General features: G+C 40.4%; 1 protein-coding gene across 1 annotated transcript; it reads right to left on the bottom strand.

Annotated features, from left to right (window-relative positions):
• Positions 1-404: 404 nt before the first annotated feature.
• RIPK1 (receptor interacting serine/threonine kinase 1) lies at positions 405-20,667 on the bottom strand. The gene is made up of 10 exons (XM_029084176.1): positions 20,457-20,667; positions 18,670-18,823; positions 18,104-18,241; positions 14,194-14,422; positions 13,830-13,979; positions 12,503-12,579; positions 9,284-9,374; positions 6,219-6,782; positions 1,650-1,802; positions 405-691 (listed from the first exon to the last, which is right to left on the bottom strand). Exons 1-10 carry the CDS (start codon positions 20,606-20,608, stop codon positions 405-407), a joined length of 1,995 nt encoding a protein of 664 aa, XP_028940009.1. The 5' UTR covers positions 20,609-20,667.
• Between the last annotated feature and the right edge of the window lie 266 nt (positions 20,668-20,933).

Below are 20,933 nucleotides of genomic sequence, written 5' to 3'. Positions count from 1 at the left end.
TTCAAGGAGTAAGTCAGTCTTTCACATATTATTACTGATATATTAGCTTTGCTGAAATGACACACTTTTGTTTAGGGTGCCAACATATTTCAAGATAGAATCTCAAAATTTTGTATAACGTGTTCTCCTTGAAATGATATTACTCTTGCATTTGGTTATCATCTTCGGACAATCATTTTGTTCAGGAGGAAGATGCTTCTTTACTCCTCTGGAAGACCAATTATCTTGATATAAACTTTTTGCTTTCCTGGAGGTATCCACTGAAAACTACTTGGCAGAAAAAAATGTATTCCAAAAAGTCAGTGCAAAAAGGAGAGCTCCACAAAGTCTGTTCAGAATTATTACTTGTTACTGGAAGGTCTTCAGGAAAAAATACCCTAATTTTCCCCCAGTTCTCAGTCAACTTATTCCTCATTGATCTGCATCAAGCTAGTAAGAAGATCCAGTCTCTGGCAGCCGAAGAGGGCTTTGGCAAGCTTTCCAACTGTAGCGCCTTTGGAGCCTTCCCTCATTTCCCACTTAAGCAGCATTTGGTAAACTTTTTCTTTCAGTCCATCTCGTTCGTAGTCGTGATCAATTTCATCAATCTCGGGATCACAAAAGCCCAGTTTACGAGCACAGTGTTTCCACTGCTTAGCCAACTTCTCTCTCACCAGATTCAGATGTTTCTCAGTCAGGACAGTATTATTGTCTGCAAAAAGAAAAGCATTGTTTAACATTTCTGCTCCTTTCATTATCTCACCTGTCCTCCCCGAGCTATTTGCTGGTAATATCTGGAGACAGAATTTTCGTGTCAGAAGTGGGGTTTGTGGAAGCATTATTACCCAACAGAACCAGAACACGTGTATTCAGTCACTTGCTGGACTTGCTTTTTGATCTGAGGCTATCATCGTTTGTCACTTAACCTGCAAAATTGAAAAGCTCCTTCCTAGAGTTCTTGTACAGCTGACTCTGTATGATATGCTTTATATTTTGTGACACTATTAATCTGTTTAATTAGAAATACACAGGGACAGTTTAATTCAGTATTCACCAACGAAAATAAATTACATCTCAAAATCTTCCAATTTCTACCTGAATGAAGTGGTCGTGGCCCCAAGCCTGTCACTGTTCAAGAAGTGTTTGGAGAATGTTTTTAGATAAATGCTTTAACTTTTAGGTTTCCCTGTGTGGTGCTAGGCACTGGACTCAATGTTCATGTGTCCCTTCCAACACAGGACATCCTATGATTTAAACTATAAGTCAGGTGAGGACCACCAACCCTAACCTTGCTTCTACCAATTTGAGTGGTGTTATTCCTCTGGTTCTTGATGCATGCACATCTATACTTGCATCTGGTGTGTCCTAAGAGGTCATGAAACTATAGGACAAAAGAGGCACGTGGTATTACAGAACAGTATTAGCACAAACCCTTACTTGTTTTACACACTCTTAAGTATACAGTAGAAAAGGATCCAAACAGATATTTCTCAAGTATCCAAAGGAGAAAGCTATACCAGATAAAAAAAATATATTTGTTTATATATATAATCTTTTTATATATATATAAATATATATCTTTATATATGTATATATAAAGATATTCTGAAAGCTATACCAGATAAATAGGTGGGGAGAATACATCAAAACTAGGGAGAGAATTCTCTTACCAAATATACCCATTGCTTCATAATGCATATAAGTTGCCTCTGAAGCAACAGGAGAAGTGCTGATGTATTGATTGTGGTCGTCGATCTTCATGTGATTGTAGGATCCAATTTGAATTCCAGAACTGTTACTGATGTTGTACTTGATTGAATCATCTGTATAAGGGAATTTAATACCATTTTATAAACAACTGCATATGGTTCAAAATGTCAAGAAGTAACATAAGGAGGAGGTAAGGAGGAAGAAGGTTTGTTAATCAGGGAAATGATGAAATGGTTTTATTGAATTTAATGTAGAAATGGCCATTTTCTGGCAACTGTGAGCATGCTTTATTATGCAGTGTGCCATAAATGTACTTTGAGTGAAGCCCATACCCCTGTTCTCTGACAAAGTGCCATAGCCAGGCCTTACGTGCTGGGAGTTACTAGGCTGTAAATAATCTTCCCTGCACTTTAGGAATGTATTGTAGCAGCCTCGCTTTTTGTTGGCTAACAGCTTCAGGAGGTCTTTACTTGGAAGTGCTTTTCATTTAAATCTTACAGCCTTACTTCTGCCTCTCAGCTTTACTTTTCATGGATGTCAGTTCAGGTTTATGGTTATGATTTCAAAGTTCTGTGAGACTACAGAAAATAATGTCTAGTTGCTCATAAGGTTTCTATACTCCATGTTACACTGTGCTGTCTGGGTGGCATCTGTTTCACGGTGTATTTCATCCCTGCTATCTAGGAATATATTCTTCAGTTGTATCTGTTTTCACAGTGAATCATAGTGCACTACTTGCCCAGTGTTTGTTTCAACAACATTTATCTTTTTTTTTAAAATTTTTATTTTTCCCGTTTTGTACTTTTGGTTCTAAGGCAAGACTAGAATGTTTTCAGAGACACCTTACCAAAAAACCCTACTCCTTTATTTTACAGTGATAAACGTCAAGACATACAGGCACCAATTGCACAGATAAATTGTGGAAGACAAATATTGTCTTGGCAATATTTTCTGAACTCTGTTTGGATAATCATCCATTAAATGTTCTAACTCTAGTTTAAATGGTAAATATAGAATCATAGAATGGTTTGAGTTGGAAGGGACCTTAAAGATCATCCAGTTCCAACCCCCCTGCCATGAGCAGGGACACCTTCCACTAGACCAGGTTGCTCAATGCCTCATCCAGCCTGGCCTTGAACACTTCCAGGGAGGGGGCATCCACAACTTCTCTGGGCAACCCAGAGACCAAATACCACAACCTGGGTCTAAAATTGAAGTACAGATACTTAAAATGATAGACCAAGCTCTATATTTAACTACCAAAATGGTTAGATGCAGAAACATCCTTGTTACACGCTCAATTGGAATGTGAAGTGTGGGCGCATATGAAAATCTGACTAAATGCATTTAATATTTGTTAACCTGAAATTGCTAGTCAGAAATACTTATATGTATGCATATTGGTTTCTACAAGTTGCACAAAAGGAATGCATTTTATAATTTCTCAAAATATTATGATTCCTGTACTTTTTTTTTTTTAAGATAAGAACCCAGACAATATGTTCATATTTTTAGCTAAAAAATGAAGAAATCTCATATGTTTGCTATTTTCTTACCTGGTAACAAAATGAATCCAGCACAAGGTATGAAAACATGTACAAATGCTTTGTCAATATTAACAGTAAAAATTACTGTGCTTATAAATCTCCTTTCCCTAACCTTTACACTTTGCTTGCTTGTGACGTTTGGGTCATCATCTGAAGACTCTGTGGCATACAGCAAAGAAGACAGAAACCTGGTGTTTCAGGTTTTCTTTGTAAGTGTAAACCACTTACAAACTTGGACAAGCCTTGAAAGGGTTAGTTAAAGAGTTCAGGGTGCCCCACGCAACACAGTTTGAAAGGAGCATATATTAACAGCTCCTGAAGGACAGGACAGAATTTCAGGGATTTAAGAGAGTTGAACTGTAGAGACCTGTGCCCCAGGGAAGGCTGATCAGCACGAAGCTTGCAGCTAGAGATTTGTATTAACAACCCAGAGCAAAAAAGGACAGATGTCCCAAATGCACGTGTGGTTCAGGAGCTGGGTAGTGCCACAGCAACTTGATGTTTAGTCTAAGAAAGTGACTCGTTTAGGTGTACCAGAGATCTTACAATGGCTTCATGTTTCTAAAAGCTCTTTTACATACAAGATGATGTTGTCCTTGATTCGTCAAATACACACTTAAGTTTGTACAAGTCCTGATAGAGACAGGAATTAGTTTTACATACTGCTACTGATAACTTCAGCAATGGTTAAAGATATTAAGCAGTAAGATAAATGATTTCAAGATCCTGGAGTTTTTTACTTTATTTTACATCAAGATGCAATGCATAGCCTGTTGGCTACCAGTACAGATGAAGGCTACAGCACTTACCTGAGCTTAGTCTGGCTGCAGTAGGATAATACGTAAAAGCTCCCCTTGTGAAAGAAGTGGAATCCTTGTTACCTAAACAAAGAGGGAAAACAAAAAATGCCAAAAGCATTATGTAAATAAAAAGCAAATGTACTTTAAAAATGGCTGCTGTATTTGTAGCAGTATGAGTACATAACTTGTGCTCTTAAGTACAAAGAGATGAGAAGCTTTTTAATTAACAGGATTGTATCTCCTTGAATAACTCTAGTTAAAGCAATGCCCTTATGCTTTTGCTCAGTGACTAATAGCCTTAACCATCCTTGGATCCCAGTGAGGATGATGAGCTTCCACGTGGGTGTACGAATCACAGAACCACAGAATGTTGGGGATTGGAAGGGACCTCGAAAGATCATCCAGTCCAACACCCCTGCCAGAGCAGGAACCTAAATGAGATCACATAGAAAGGTGTCCAGGCGGGTTTTGAATGTCTCCAGAGAAGGAGACTCCACAACCTCCCTGGGCAGCCTGTTCCAGTGCTCTGTCACCCTCACTGTAAAGAAGTTTCTTCTGAAATTTAAGCAGAACCTCCTGTGTTCCAGCTCACACCCATTGCCCCTTGTCCTACCATTGGGCATCACTGAGAAGAGCCTGGCTCCATTCTCATGACATTCGCCCTTAACATATTTATAAACATTAATGAGGTCTCCCCTCAGTCTCCTCTTCTCCAAGCTAAAGAGACCCAGCTCCCTCAGCCTTTCCTCATAAGGGAGATGTTCCACTCCCTTAGTCATCTTGGTGAATACCTGGCTAGTACATGGCAGTGTGAGATCCCAGCACACAGCAGTTATGGACTGAGCTGTCTCGTATTGGGCATTCAGATTGGAAAATTCCAAACTCCTGCTGCTTACTGCTGCAACTGACTGACTGCAGTTTGGATTAGCAGGCTGCTTGTGACTGGCTGCAGCAAAGGCATGGGACACCACTGTGTCTTCTGCTGGTGACAGGAATGTCTGGCAGAGACGTAACTTCTGCACAGTGCAGTAATTGATGTGGATGCCCACAGATGAACTCTGCAACTCATGATAGGCTAGTAAAAGTGACTGGGTTATGGTCACCTGACGTGAGCTGCAACGCAGCTCTTCTGCATCACAGTCCCATATCTGTCATGCTATTGCATGCAGCCTCCCTATAGTAACTGTTTCATTTTTTCTTTCAAACAGATGTCACTTTCTTAGTGACGTGGACAGTTCTAATCCCTGTCTTCTGACATGACATCTTTCACATTCATTTCAGTAAATAAACTCACATAAACAACTAATCACAGACTCTGCATAAATAATTTACCAGAGTAACACCTTTGTGGCATTCTGCCTGTAAACAGGCATCCTTAGTTTTCTTGTGAGACAATCTGGAAAAGAATGACACAGTAAAAATATCCAGTATTTAGTAGAAGCAGGCTAATGTATCTCAGGCTATGTCTAGTTCCTGAAAGTTAAATCTTTTAGGCCTCTAGTTACCATCTATTTATACTTTTTCTGCCAATGTTCAGTGTTCTCTTCCTCCTTTGTCTCCATACCTTTTTATTCCACAGCTCACTAGCAAAAGCCAACAGAAGCTCCTCATCAGCACCAGGCAGAGCTCTCTGGAGAAACCAGTTACGAGCCTTAGCTCCTTGTTGGTTCCCTGAGCTCAGGAGTCTCTCACCTTCTCCAAATCAAGCTAAAAACATCAGCTATTTTCTGAAATGCTACAAATAAATGTTTTTTTCTGCACAAGCAGAAACTACGATATGAAAGTTACATTTTTGAGAGTCAAAAGTTTTCCTTTGCTTTCCTAGAATGACTGGTAGCAGCTCAATCTGCTGTCTGCTATTAATTGGCGGGTAGCTGAAGTTAGGCATTGGGTCTGATGCTCCTGTTACACTGATGCTTTGGAAGTGGTTCACTTGAAGTTAACAGCCTGAAACCAGAGAAAGCAGCATAAAGAAGTCAAAGCTAGAGCGTTTTAGCAACCTGAATTATCTTCAAGTAAGCAAAGAGAACATAATGAGATAAATTCACTGTTGTATCACAGATCAACTGTTAGCAGTAGACAGGTGGTGGTTACATAAACTACAAAACACTCTTGGCCACTTCATTTTTTGAGAACAAGTGTGTCTTCAGAAACATGGGTGTTGGTCGAGGAGGAATCTCACCTGTATCTGTGTCTGCACCCTTTGGATACCAGTTTACATTGGTCTGTGACTGCAGGTTTGGGCCAGATTCGGGCACGGGAGGTTTACTTAGGCTAAAGGTACTGGCTGGACACAATCCATAGAGGCCTTCCGTGTTTCCTTTTGGAAGACTGTTAGGACGTGGCCCATAAAAAACATCCACATTTCCCCGTTTCGGTGTTGCTGCAGCTGGCTGTGGCCAAAGATATGGGCTAGTGTTTGATCCTGTTTTTTCAGCTCTTGGATACGGTTCATTCCATTGCGGAGCAGGAGGTGACTTTGCAAATGGGTCGTAGGAAACCCTTCGTCTCCTTTCTTCCTCTCTCATTTCAGGGGTGTATACTACAGGTGGAACTGCTTTATCCATCCGGTTCCCAAACACATGGTAGTTGTATTCACGCTGAAGTTTTCTCTCTAGATTATCAGCAGGTGTAAATGAGGTCTCACAGCTCTCAACAGGCTGGTTCTCAGGGAAGGCAGCAAACAGGGCTTCATTAACCTGACTGGTCATGGGACCTTGAGAGCTATGTAGAGAATTAGGCTGATCTGAAAGGCAGGAAAATTAAGTATTTGAAATACAATCAAATGCAAGTGTGTAACTTGTTGCGATGACATGAGATCTAACTTTATTAATTTATTAATTATATTAAGCTACCTTTAATGTTATGGCAATGTATAAAACGTAAAAATGCAACTTCAGGTATAAGGTGTGTTTTATTTTATAAAACGCCTTTGCTGAAAAGTATTGGAGATTTTTATCTAGGAAGTACAGGCTTGTTCAAGCCGTCAGTGTCCAGCTATCTCACGTAGTCAAGTGGTGTCAGAATTCACTGCATACTCTGCTTATATCGACATCGAGTTCTCAACCACTGAAACAAACAGTTCCCGCAACCATTTTCAGGGTCTGATTTAATAACGTCTCCCTGGCATTAACTGGAGTTTAATCAGTGCAAAACTGGAGTGTAACAAGATGGAAAATAACACCTCTGTAATAGGTGTTACTTCATACAGCCCAAATAATTTGTCATTAAATCATGTTTGGAGATGATTAGGTAAACTATCCTGTCTGGGTATTTCGTGATGAATCCTTTTTGTCTAGTTTATTCTTCCTGATTCCAAATAATAATTTTTTTTACAAGTAAAACTTACCAGCTAAAATAGTCTGCCATCTGCATCTTTCAAACTAATTCTTGCTATCAAAGGAAAGCTCTACTTCAGTCTTGAACTAGATTGAGTTATGATCTGGATCATGCTGCAGCATTCCAAGACTAAACAAGAATGTAAAAATCTGCTTGTTCCTACTTGTTCTTGTGTTTTTAAGGGTTTTTTAAGGCTTTCTTAAAAAGTTCTGAAAACTTCACAGGTGTCTAGAAAAAACTATAAATTGCCTAAAGCAGGGTACTCCTACAGACCACTATAAAATTGGAATCAAGTGTATGTATGTGTGTCTGTTTAGCTCAGATAATGCCAATGAACTGTGGTGTGGTTTTTTTCCTTCTTTTTTTTTTTCCAAATTACATGAATTCAGTCTATATTAGGCAGGACCAAAACCAGTTCCTTTTGATGGCTGTGTGTTAGAACACCTTCAGTCTGACTCGCTCTGCTTCTTTTGTTACCACTGCTAGAGGGGGAGTGGGAGGACTAAGCTAATACTGAAACAACCTCATCAAAAGTGACAGCTATTAGCAATTTAGTATTAGCATAAAAAAAAGATGGCATCTATTCTCCAGGGCAAGCTTGAGATGTATGAACAGATCCTGTGGGATATGTTTCACTACCACTGTCTGAGTAATGCCCATTGACTGCAGGAAAAAAACCCCTGACTTTGACTGACAGGCTGTCAAGATAGTATCTTTCTGCAGTGTAGATTCATAATAAAGTCTTTTGTATTTAAAACACGGGAGCATCTGTAATCTGCTGCAGTCATACGTGATTATTTCTGCTTGGGAAATGTAACTATACTAATTTAAAAATATAGCAGTGGGGCTGCCCTACTGAGTCCATCAGTTCTACTGAAGAACAGTTATGGCACACCTAGCTTTGGGGAAGATTTCCTAGATGTGTGTTACAGTTTAACATGATTCATTTAATAATGTCTTTCAAATGGTGTAAGCAAACTTAGCACGATTTTATTTCTACTGAATTTGATATTGTTGCTTGTAAATCAGTGTTGCAAATATTATCCTATATCCTTTGCCATTAAGAAACTTTGGTAAAAGAATTACAGATACACTACTACAAAACTGTAACTATAACATCACATATTAGTGAGACAGCTCTGTAGAACCAGAAACATGCAACTCATACACGATTTCACAGAAAATATGAAAGAAAAGAGAGAAAATTAATCTATTAGTGTTCCTCAAATAGATTCCATAGAGAGCAAGATCATAAACAAAGGAATTCAGGTTGCCCAGAGAAGTTGTGGATGCCCCCTTCTTGACAGGGTTCAAGGCCAGGCTGGATGAGGCTTTGAGCAACCTGGTCTAGTGGAAGGTGTCCCTGCTGATGGCAGGGGGGTTGGAACTGGATTATCTATGAGGTCCCTTCCAACTCAAACCATTCTATGATTCTATGAATATCTTATAATTATGTGTCCTGGTCATATTCAGAGTGTTCATAAGAGAGGCTGGACTGGGGGAAAAGGAAAGTCTTGATGAAATTAAAGCCTACAGACCAAGCAGTTGGTGCAATTAAAAGGACGGGAAGAAAGATCAAGTATGAAAAGAAGTTATCAAAGTGACTGCTGAAAAGTCTAATGTTAAAAAAAAAAAAAAAAAAAAAAAAAATTGGCATGGGAGAGGAAGACAAAAGAGTGTAAAATGAAATGGGTTCAGACTGTAGATTGTGGAAAATTTGAAACACTAAGTATGACTTTTGGGAGCCTGGGACCAAATTTAATCTTTTCAGTGATTACAGTTCTCTCTGAAGCGCTGAATAATTGAGTCTCTTCATAAGCCCTTAATGGTAAGATTACTTACTTTGTACATGTACACAGCTTCATCTTTGGCAGAATATAGTGAATAATGATGTGCCAAGTGACTCACCTATTTGACCATTACTGGTACCTTCTGCTACAGCATCTATTTGAAGGGACTGCATCCTATTCAGCAGTTCATTTGACTCCGGCCACATTTTCTGCATGTAAGAAAGAACAAATGAACCAGTTATAGGCAAACACTTAACCAAAGGGATTACCTGTAGAAGAGGAAACAGCACAGCTCCACAGTGAAGTGACTTGGATGAAGAGATCTCATACTCTGACAGAGAGCACAGCCTGACAGACAATACCCACTGCTTTGCTACAGATGGGCAACACCTTTTCTTCAATGAAGGGAGGCAGGACTGCAATGCAACTGCAGGATATAATACTCTGAGTTGGCCAAACAATACCCTTGCCTACATGAGTATGAGCTTAATCCGGAGTAGTTTTGTATTGTCTGTCTTGTATTTAATAGCTAGACTTTCTGCAGGCAATCTTGGTGAGGTGAAGGTAGTGAACAACATCCTGTTTTGTGGATCTGTATTTAGTATATACCTTCATCAACAGGGAAGAGGTGAGGAAGAAGACTTACATTCAAGCATGGCCACATTAACTTTTATGAAGGGTACTAGGAACAAGGAATTCAGAGCAAATCTTCAGAAAGATGCAATACAATTTCCTTTCTGTAAACCCTCATCCTTACTTCACTAGAGTGAAGGCAAAATCCATTCCTGTTCTATTCTTTTGATGTTCCCACAACTCAGGCTTCACTAGAAGTGGAAGAAAAAAAAATACCTGGAAAAATTATTTCTTAATTTCCTGTAGTGCTTCTTACTCATATAATTTCTAAAAGCAGGGTTTGTTGGTGTGAGGGGGTTTTGTGTTTTTTCTTTTTTTTAATTAAACCCAAGAAGTACTTTCACTGATTAAAAATCAACAACTACTGTCTCTTCCCCAAAAATCTACTTCCTTCTGAAAGCACAAGATGACATTCTAAAGTGTATTGCAACCTTAGGTCCTTAGCTTTTTACTTGAGTAACTGAACTGCTTGAGCAGGGGGGCTGGACCAGACACCTTCTAGAGGCCCTTCCAACCTCAACCATTCTGTGGTCCTTTCAGTTAGGAGGCTGTAGACTCTGCTTCCCTGATTGCTAGTGAGGTCAGGGGGGAAAAATAGGCTATGCCCAAACCTTCTAATTCCTGTTGCTGCTGAAGCTGTACTAGTAGTTCACCACAGTGACTTGCCTTGGATTGCTGCATTCACATTCTGTGCCCTGATCAGAATGGATGCTTTCCTTCCTGAGGAAGTAACACGCTCATGACCCATTTTCTAAATAGTCCTTTGGTCACTACGATTTGAGAGGTGTATTTGCAGAGTTAAAGCAGCTAGTACAATCGTTCATGATCCTGACTTGGGGCTGCTATCATAAAGAAGATGTTTATACTTCACATTGAGATTTGGTTTGGTCAAATCAGCTCAGGAAGTTTGTTTCATCAGTTTCATTTTGCAAAACTCCATTGCTTTTTTTGAACAGTCACTGGTGCTTCATAAACATCACATGTTCTCTAAACCAGGAACTTTCATTTCCACAATTGTAGACTTGGTGACAGAAGGAAACACTTCAAAGAAAACTGTAAATGAATGGTTTCACAAAGGAAGTTGTTTTTCTTAGTTACAATAACTGGGTATGTACTCTTCTGAGCCTCACTTCACAAACCCCTAATGCCAGGAGTTCTCAGCAGTAGCTGTCAGTACTACTGAAGTGAGTAAATTGAAAAAAATTGTGATAAAAAGATTCCATAATCAGCCCAATTGTTCAATAAGTTCTCATTCTCTTATTTTCAGTCAGGATATCATTCTTTATATCATGATTTATAAACCTACAGACAGAAAAGTAAGAGAAACCAACTTGGACACTCGGAAATAATCTGATTTCAAATTTTCCCTGTTGCTATTACTGGAGTATAGCTTCCTAGTCTCAAGCAGGCTAGGACTCATTAGACACTGCCTGAATGCAGGAAAAAAATTACCAAGAATTTAGAGAGTTTTTTTTACACTTACTCTAAATCGGATTTTGCCACTTTTGAATCTCCAGGAATAACGTTTTGTGAGTGAGACTTAATGGATATATGAGGAGCTCTTGCAAAGAGTCGGTGTCACTCGGGTGGGAATAGACCTTGGGGGACCCCAGTCCCACCTCCTGCTCAAAACAGGGTCACCTATGGGATCAGAGTTAGTAGCTCAGAGCTTTGTGCAGTTGGGTGTTGAAAACCTCCAGTGATGGTGACTGGACAACCGCCTTAGGTACCTTGCTCCAGTGACTGGCTGTCCTCATGGGGAAAAGGTTTTTTTTCTCTTACACCCAGTTTGAATCTTTCTTGTTTCAGTTTGTCTGCTGTCTCTTGTCCTCCTACTATGCACTGCTGTGAAGAGCTTGGCTCTATCTTCTCAATAAACCCCTCATAGATAGGGGCAGGCTGCTACTTATGTCCTCCCAAAGCCATTGCATGTGTGGGCTGAATTAGCCCTGGTCCCTCAGCCCCATCTCTTATGGCAGGACTAACAAGTGCTGAGCAGATCTGCTGCCCATGACACTGCTGGTACAGCCTGGGATGCTGCTGGCCTGCCTGGCTGCCAGGCAGGTTTTAGCTGGTGCCCAGGTTGCTGCTCAGAATCACACACCAGCAGTGTGGCTCCCTGGGCAGGCAGCCCCCAGTTGGCACTGAAGTTGGAGATTATTCCAGCTGCACCACATTGCATTTGTCCTTTCTGAATTTCACAAGGTTCCTGTCACCCCAATCCTCCAGCCTGCAGCTGGCAGACTTGCCCTTGTGACTGTATTGACTGGTGCTCCTGCACACCTGATGAGAGTACGCTCCATTGCTTCTCTGAGGTCACTGACAAAGGAGTAAACCAGGGAAGGTCCCAGTGCAGTAGACTCCTGCACTGCTGCAGTTGTTACTGGCCTCCAGGTGAAGCAGGACCCATTAACCACTACCCTCTGAGACTCACCATCCAACTTGTTTTCATCTGCCCCACCAGACAGTAACATCTGAACTTGGATACAAGAATATTTGGGGAGACAGTGTTGAAAATCTTCCTAGAGTTGAAGTCAATGACATGCACTGCTCTCCTGTCACTCACAAATCCAGCCATTTTACCACAGGAAATCAGGTCAGTCAAGCATGATCGGTCTCAAAGCATGAGAATCTGGTCATAACTGGGGTTGGAGAGAGGGGATATGGGGAACTGACACTTCAAAATGCTCAGAAAATTACTCACTTTTAACTTCTTCAGATCATCTTCAATATTTTTTCCTAGATTTTGATAGTAAAATGGCTTGTAACTTTGACTAATTTCTGCAAAAAGAAAAGAACTAAGTGAAAGTGGTTTTCAATGCAAAATAAAAGTGATTTATACTGTTAACAATTTTGATGGATAAGGGTGGAATAAAGACTTGTATCAAGCCAGAAACAGGAAAATTATACATACATTTGGAATCTGTTCACATGGCTCATTTAGCCTTAGTATAGTAACAAGAACAGGATGATTTCTATGGATTTTTTTGTTGTCATTTTATTGTTTTTTAGGGTGAGAGCTCTCTGTCTGTGATCTGTGGCCAACAGCACCTTGACTTGACTGGCTAAAAGATTGGTTGCCACGTTTTAAGATATCAGATACATTCAATTGCATTCAACTTTTTGATAAACAACTAGCCTGTCTCTGCTAAAGGTTGAATTACTGAAATAATCTACTAACATGGTAATTATCAGTACTTTGCATATGGGAAAATTAGAAGACCCAGTCCAAGAATAAACTAAATCCATTAGCAGTAGATTATGCAGGTTAAATATGGAAATAGTAGATGGGTTCCTCCTGGTATACAAATTTCCTCTGAGTACTTAAGTAGGTGCCTGTTGTATATGAAGCTCTTGGTGCCCCATCTAAATCCAAACCTCCATTTCCTGTTATGTGTAGGGGGTTTTTTTGTAGTTTGGTTTGTTGATGGGTTTGGTGTTTTGGGATTTTTTTGCTTGAGGTTTGTTTTTTTTTGTTGGGGTTGGTTTGTTTTTGGCAGAAAGAAGAGACAGGAGGAGATAAAGAATTTTGACTTTTTTGCTGAATGCTCTAAGTCTCCTTCCCAGACCATTCAGTCAAGACTTTTATGGACTGCAAGTGTTTTGGGATCTGACCACAGGAAAGGATGATTAGCTAGTGAAAGGCTGTTGTATTGTTCGTGGAAAACTGGGACAGCTTTTGAAGCTAGTTTCAATAGGGTATTTTCTCAGTCATACCCAAGATACACTATGTCCCTTGATGCTGGCTTTTCTTCAGCAGGAAGATTATACTATGCTGAAGACAAATTATCAGCAGGTATAAAGTGTCTTAGCTCCATCCACTCACTAGTATTTCCCAAATCTGTAAATATTGGACCAGATCCCATTTTTAGTCAGGGTACAGGGAGCAGGCTTTACTGGGCATGTGAATTGCTATTTCTAATTTCAAAGCAAAAATTTATCTTTTAAGAGGAAAACACTTTAGTTTGTTTTGCTTCGTTATAAAGTATTGACGGACACGTAACAAAAATAATCCCAAAGCATCACCTTACCTGCAAAGTTGGGCCGTTTCACTGACTCTTGCTCCCAGCATTGTTTCATTAAGTCAATAATTTCCACTGGACATTTATCAGTGATCTCTTTTACATCTGGTCTGTTTCCATTCATGATGCCAAAGCAAATCTGGGCTTCATTTATACCATCTGAAAAATAAAATTTCCTATCAGATCCTATCAGATAATGGGTTTTGCTGCATTTCTGTAGGCAAAAGAAATAGTGAAGGAGCTCCCTGTGTGTTTGTGGATATGTAAAAGAAGATTTCAGAGGAAGATGTCTGACTTACAGCTAAAATCTTTCACGTTAGTGAATTTGAATCCACTGCCCTAACTTTTGGAAGTCCTTTTGGAAATAACTTACGTTCATACGGCTCTTTGTTAGCAAAAATTGCCCAGATCACTATGCCAAAGCTGTAAACATCTGATTTCTCCACAGGTTTTACGTTAACACAGCGTAAATGCTCCGGGGCCATATAGAAGAGAGTCCCAGCGTTGTTCTGGCAAGTGCTCTTGATTTGCTTCTGTCGGACAGTCTCTTCTTGGGTTAGCCGACTCCAGTTCTTAAAGGAGGCAACACCGAGATCTGCAATCTAAAAAATGAGACACATCAGAGCTAGGGCTGTGATGAAGAGGAGATAAACAAGTATGTCATGCAGTGCTTGATTTCATAATGAATAGCTGGTAATGACTTACCTAAAAATGAAACACTGCAAAAAATGCAACTACAAGAAAGGAAGACAACCTATTTGCTGTTTTACAGTGTTTTTTTGACTAAATAAAGTATCACTGCCAACTGGGAACCATTAGGCTAAACCTTCATTGTTAACTTAACCCCACTTGGAACAATCGCACTATGTAAGGAAAAAATGTTTGGTTTTGCTCATATTGACATTCATATTCAAGATCTGCTTGCAGTGCTTGTGGCAGAACAAAAGATCTATATGAAAAGAAGGTAAGATTCAAATCCAGAAGTAATCTATGAGATGGGCAGATATTCTTCCTCCCTCACTGCTCTTTCCATTTAGATTCCATTTAACTCAACTTCCTTAGATCTTCCTACAGAAAGGGGGAGGAAGAGGATCTCTAAAATTATGTATATGGCAAAGAGATGTGGAGAAGGATAGCATGGAATAAGTTAAAGCAGGGATACCTGGGTACTGTGCACTTGACAAGGTGATATTGCTGAAACTTTAGGGTGCAATTTTACAACTAGACTAATGAGTGGTGAAGAAAGTAATCCTTCCCTCCTTTCCCCACAGCTTCCTCTGCTCCTTCTGTTTCAGCACTGACAGTTACCTGACACTGGGAAGACCCAGGGCAAGACACTCAAATGGCTCAATGAATCGAGTGCTCCCCAACAGAAGGGTGGCACTGCCAACAAGGCAAATTGTAATCTGCTGGTTTGGCCTCCTAAATCAGGGCAGGGTGGTCAGATTAGCATCGGTGCTGACACAAGGGAACAGGAGGTCAACAGGAGAGGAAAAATGGAAGAAAATGGGACTGCCACAGGCAGCTGTCAGGCTGAGTTGTGTAACCCAGTCACTTCAGATAAAACTGAGGTGACACCTTGCCTCACTTCTAACTCACTTTTCTCCCTTGATGCCTCTGACTAGCTTATTGTTCCTCTTGAGTTTCTGAAGATTTAGGCTAAATTTTGAGGTGATGTATTCAGAGGAAGATAAAAATGTAAATGACATCCTGCTGAGGCAGTCGGAGTCTAAGTTCATGTCTACAAGTGAGAGGAGGTCTAATGTGATAGAGGAAGACCTGATATAAATCTTCCTACATTTGCAGTTTCCTAGAACTATTTCCTTTTACAAATATTGGCAATGTTAGACACATTTAAGCAGAGAAATCATACTGCTGCCTTAAATGACACAGTTTTGATCAACCTCTTTAGGAAGCCTGATCTGATTCTGATCTTGATCCTGGGTTCCAGTTCACTTTGTCAGGCACTGTGATGATAGCCTAGTTTGGTCGTGTCCATATAAGCAAGCTGAAACCCCAAAAACCATCCAACTTACATTTAAAGCAAATAATGATTTTATTATTTTTGGCAAAAAAATTTATAGTTTATAACTCTTATCTGCAAGCTGCTCATACTGCACTAGGATCTGCTACTATATTAACCTTGTCAAACCACTTCTCCCTAATATATGTGTGAGAAATACCAAATGACAGAGGTGTCTTCACAGGAAATTATTCTGCAGTTTCATACTGTAATGGGGTGATTATTTCAGCAACTCACCTTGACCAGAGACAGGACATTCGACAAGGACTGCTGCAAATTCTATTCAGGTTTATTCAGCAGTAGGATCTATATCTATATGTCTTGATCCAAAAGCCCATTAAAGTGAATAGAAGGGCTTTGGAACAGGCTTAGAACTACCATTCTTTGAAGTAGTTTCCTGCTGCTTTTTTTTTTTGTAGCTGCTGGCTGTCATTTAAAAATGATGACTAAGGGAAAAAAGGAGACAACAGTCAAAAGAAGGAAAGGAATAAAAAGGAGGAGGCAAAGGCAGGAAGAGAAATTACAGCAGTAAAGGACAAAAGACATGATCCATAGAGGACAAAATACATGATCCATAAGATTTTATTTTGTTTCAATGTCTATGTATTAAGGTTTGTTTTTTTCTTTCTAGCTGTTTTGTTATTTGTAGATCATTAATTTTCAATACACTTAGTGATTTTTTTTTTTCCACAGATGGGGGGAAGATTATACAAATCTCAGGCTCAGAGTTTTTATAGGCTACCATACTTCAGTGATCCACTGTTAACACTCTCTTACAGTCTCCTTGTTAGACTACAAAGGAGTTCATCTTAGATTAGATATGAGAAAGACTTTCTTCTCTGAAAGGGTTCTCAGGCATTGGAAGGGGTTGGCCAGGGCAGTGGTGGAGTCCCCATCCCTGGAGGGATTGAAGAGTCATGTAGACATTGTGCTGAGGGACATGGGTTAGTCAGGGACTTGTCAGTGTGAGGTGAATGATTGGACTTGATGATCTTAAAGGTCTTTTCCAATCTAGGCAATTCTGTGATTCTGTGATCTAACCAAAGCAGCTGAAATTGGTTCTTCAACCCAAATCATCAGCTTTCTCCATTTACATTCTAACAAGTGTAGAATAATTACTGGAGGTAACTTAGAAATCAAAAACCAGCCTTGTTCACACATAAAGGAAAGGCATAATGTCGAAGAAGATGCCAGGGAAGAATGCAGTTGCTATGTGAAGAATCCTCGAGGCTGTCTCCTGGAGAGCCTGGTCTGCATATCCATACGGGGGGTAGGAAGGAGTGGAAATTCCTTTGCTAAGCCCAGTAATCACTGCAGAAGAGACACATGGGCACCAGGAAGTGGGTACGCTCTCTGTTTGCAACCCTGGGCCGACCATCTGGCATCTTTGAGACAAATGCTTTCCTTGTGTGAACCTTGAAACACCAAAACACACCTCTGGCTCAGAGACCACCACCCCTTCCCCCCCCGAGCCTATGCTCTAAATTTAGGGTAACTTACATCTTAAAAGGGAAATGGAAGAGTTTTTACCACTCACAATAAAGTATGACTGGAGTCACTCCGGCTCCACCTTGAAGCTAAAAATAATGTAAAAGTGGCCCAAAGAAAGGGGGATGTTTGGGACAACTCTCTCGCAGACCTCTGATCTCTGGGACCAGCTGACGGGCTGAGCCTCCCTTCCCCCCCATAGGGACGCCTTTGGGTAAGGTTTACACTTTCCCAAGGACTTTCTTGGAAACTTAGAAATCTCTAGAGAATTGTTTTACTAACTTAGTGCTTTTAGTGATTTGTAACCATAATGCTTGTACATAACTTCTGCAGACAGCAGATTATCACCAGCAATCCATACGAATTATTAAAGTGCCTTATTGGCTTATTGAATTGCTGCACCATTTCTCCCTGGGCACCACCTGGCAGGCCACGAGAGTCCATAGGTGGTGACTGGGTGGCAGGTGCTGGGCACTGTCGAGTGAATCCGGCATTAATGCACCTGGACTTGTAGTGCCACCTTAAACTGTGTCTGTCTGTAACCAGCCACACCATTTCCCCCCGGATGCTGCTAAATTCGGCAGGTTTAGCCGTGTGAGTCCATAAATCGAGGGTCTGCTGTTGTCAGACTCATAGTGCTGAACTGGGCATTTCTGAGGATCTAAGCCTAGCTGCCCCCAGCTCCTCTAATATCTGAGGATAAGCTGGAACGCAAGGGGGTTTGTTTCCTGCCAAATTGTTCTACCACCCCTTTTCATGCAACAACAAGTACCTTAATGTGAAAGTCTGTGTCCACAAGGATGTTTTCTGGCTTTAGGTCTTTGTGGACGAAGCCTTGCTCGTGCAGATAAAGCATTCCTTCTGTGATCTCCAGCACAAAACGCCCTTTCACTGACAAAGGCAGGGAGAGCTAAAATAAAGAACAGAAGTACCATCTATTTAAAAAATGCTACTACAACCATCAAATTAAAAAACAGTCTTTGAAAAGGTTTCTTTCTCACTTCCAAGAGTACCTCTGCTTAACCCAGGGTAAAAAAGATCCAAGGTCCTTCCTGGATCTAAATTTTTGCATTAAAGTAATTCTAGAGTCAGTGCATATTTACAAAAGCATTCTCCACATATCTCTACAAACACTCCTGTAACTCTGAACCTATAATTGCGGTCTGCCCCTCTGTGCTACGCAGGAAAGCCATAGCTGTTCTCTGTGGGCTCTTTAATACAGAAAAGAGAAGGGGAAACTGAAGATTCTGTTCTTTGGAGACAGCAGTAACATCCTGTCCCTTTCAAGCATCTTTTCACCCCTATGGAGGGCAATGGATGAAGCAATTCACTGCTCACTTTCTGTAGCACTTTCATCATGTTCCCCCGGTCCACATACTCCATCACAAGTGAGTAGTTTCCGTCTTCCAAAATTATACCTAGTAGCTTTACCACACGGTCGTGCTGCAGTCTGCGCATAATCCTGCCTTCTTCAAGGAGGGAAGCATTATACCTGTAAAACAGAAATTACACTGAACTTAGGTGCCAGGATAGAAAGAACACAGGGATAAAAATGCTGTTGATTCACAGTGAAACCCATGGCCAAAAATGCCAACATCCCTAGAGCCACTGTAGCTGAACCTTACCTTCAGCTTGTTTTGAATTAATACAGCTTTTTTATACTCCCCAAGTCTCAAATGCCTTGCACAGAGACTGTCTCCTCAGCCTGATTTTAAAGCCTGCTTTTCAGGAAGTGTGTAAGCATTCATTTTTGTAGGTGCACAGCTGGTTGTGTATGTCCAAATCCCTGAATTGGGGTGGGATCAGGACACAGAAGGGCTGAAAGAGCCTTTGGACAGAGAGGATCAAGACACACTCCACTACCTCTTATACAAGAAACTATACAGCTCTTTTTCCCGAAGGGCTGGTATTCATGTTCAAAATGGATTTGTTAGGGGAGATCCACTCACATCCTGGATGGTGATAACATTTACTGGTTTAGGATGAATTCAAAGCCTAATGCTTTACCTGGGCCTCAGTACAACCTAGCAATAGTCACAGGTACATAGCTGGGAGCTCACTAAGGGTGTTAAAGGACAATACCCATTATATTAAATAGTCTACATTTTGCTATTGCTCCTGTTCTAGTCATTGGACAAAAGGATGTAAGAATGCTGAGACTGTGTTGCTTGCTAATGCTCTCCTACCCTGTGACTTAAAAGGAAACTCCTTTCTCCCTCTGTTCCCCTAGTACCAGAGAAGAAAGCAGCTGTTTTGTTTGCATTATGCTCAGTTGTACATTTGCTTAAGACTTTTGGTTCAAGACTTGAAGGAATAACAAACTTGTGAGCCTGCGTAGTAAGAAGGTAAAAACACAAACCCAAAAACAAACCAGGCTTTTCCATTTTAACTGTGTTCAACCCAAACTGTCAGTACAGTTTGCAAACTACTAGAGTCTCTTACTTTGCCTTCCACTGGCAAAATAAAAACTCAATTAATTTATTTATTATAACCCAAACTAGAAGAACATGGGGTTTTGTCTCTCTCTAGTGGATGACTCATGGGAGAGTTTCAGGATTGTCATGGCTCTGAGGTAGTAGAGCTGCAATGTGACCTGAATCCACTGAAATCAAAAGCTAATTCAATCCTTGAATTAAATCAGTGGTTTTGGGTCACTCTTCTTTTTCTCAAGGGAGAGAGGGTTACGTTCTTGGTATTATACATGTGGCATTGGAGTCCTGCTGATAGCTCCTGTGTGTTTAGTTCCTAATGAACACCTCCGGTTGGAAAATTGTATTGAAAATTGATTGGCAAGCTTGAAAGTATCATGTGCTCACTGAGCTCCTGCATTTCCTTAAGTGTGCAAGAGTCCCCTTGATTCTTAACAATTCACAGTAGTGCTGATCTTGCAACAGAAAACAGGAACTTCACTGGAACAATGAGTTAAAACTAAAAAAGTTGGCTTGTGAGAGAAAAATATAAAAATTTGCAGGACAGCTGCCAGTATTACTTGTCTTAGAGAATCTCTTCCCCAGGATCCAAAGATCTGACATTATTCCACTTTATTTAGATCTATCTCCATTGAGTTTAGAGGATTCCTTAGACTAACTGAAAGATACAAATCGGAACTAAGATCTGTAACTTACTCAGTGCGCTGGGGTCCTGTATACACCTTTTTTAATACTACATATCCATGTTTCTTGTGAAAGCATAAAGAGATTGTTCCAAATCCTCCAGCATCTAATTGTTTTTTTTCAAGCAAATCCTGGGTGTTCATGTGGATGTCTTCCAGCGACATGTTTGCAGTCTTTGTGGCTTAGCAATTAAAAGAAAATCAAGTACCCTGATGCTTCTGTACCTGTAGGATAAAGGAGGAAAAAGAAGTGTCATTATCAAGCATTTAGCTGTTCCACTAAATAAGCATCTATGTGAGGAGTGGGACACAAGTGCATACTCTTGTGACCCATATAACAAAGGGCCTTGGTTTGAGACCAAAGATGCTATGGTTCTCATGGGATCAGACCTCAAGATCACAGTGATTTATTCTGTCAACCCATTACAGTTCTATTAAGTTAATGTAAAACCATTTCCTCACCTGAAAGGCACCATTTCAAAGGGCCACT

The sequence above is a fragment of the Antrostomus carolinensis genome, unplaced genomic scaffold, assembly GCF_000700745.2.
Source record: "Antrostomus carolinensis isolate BGI_N321 unplaced genomic scaffold, ASM70074v2 scaffold22313, whole genome shotgun sequence".
Taxonomy (NCBI): Eukaryota; Metazoa; Chordata; class Aves; order Caprimulgiformes; family Caprimulgidae; genus Antrostomus; species Antrostomus carolinensis.
Note: the sequence above shows the minus strand (reverse complement) of the source record. Positions and strands in the feature narration are given on the sequence as shown.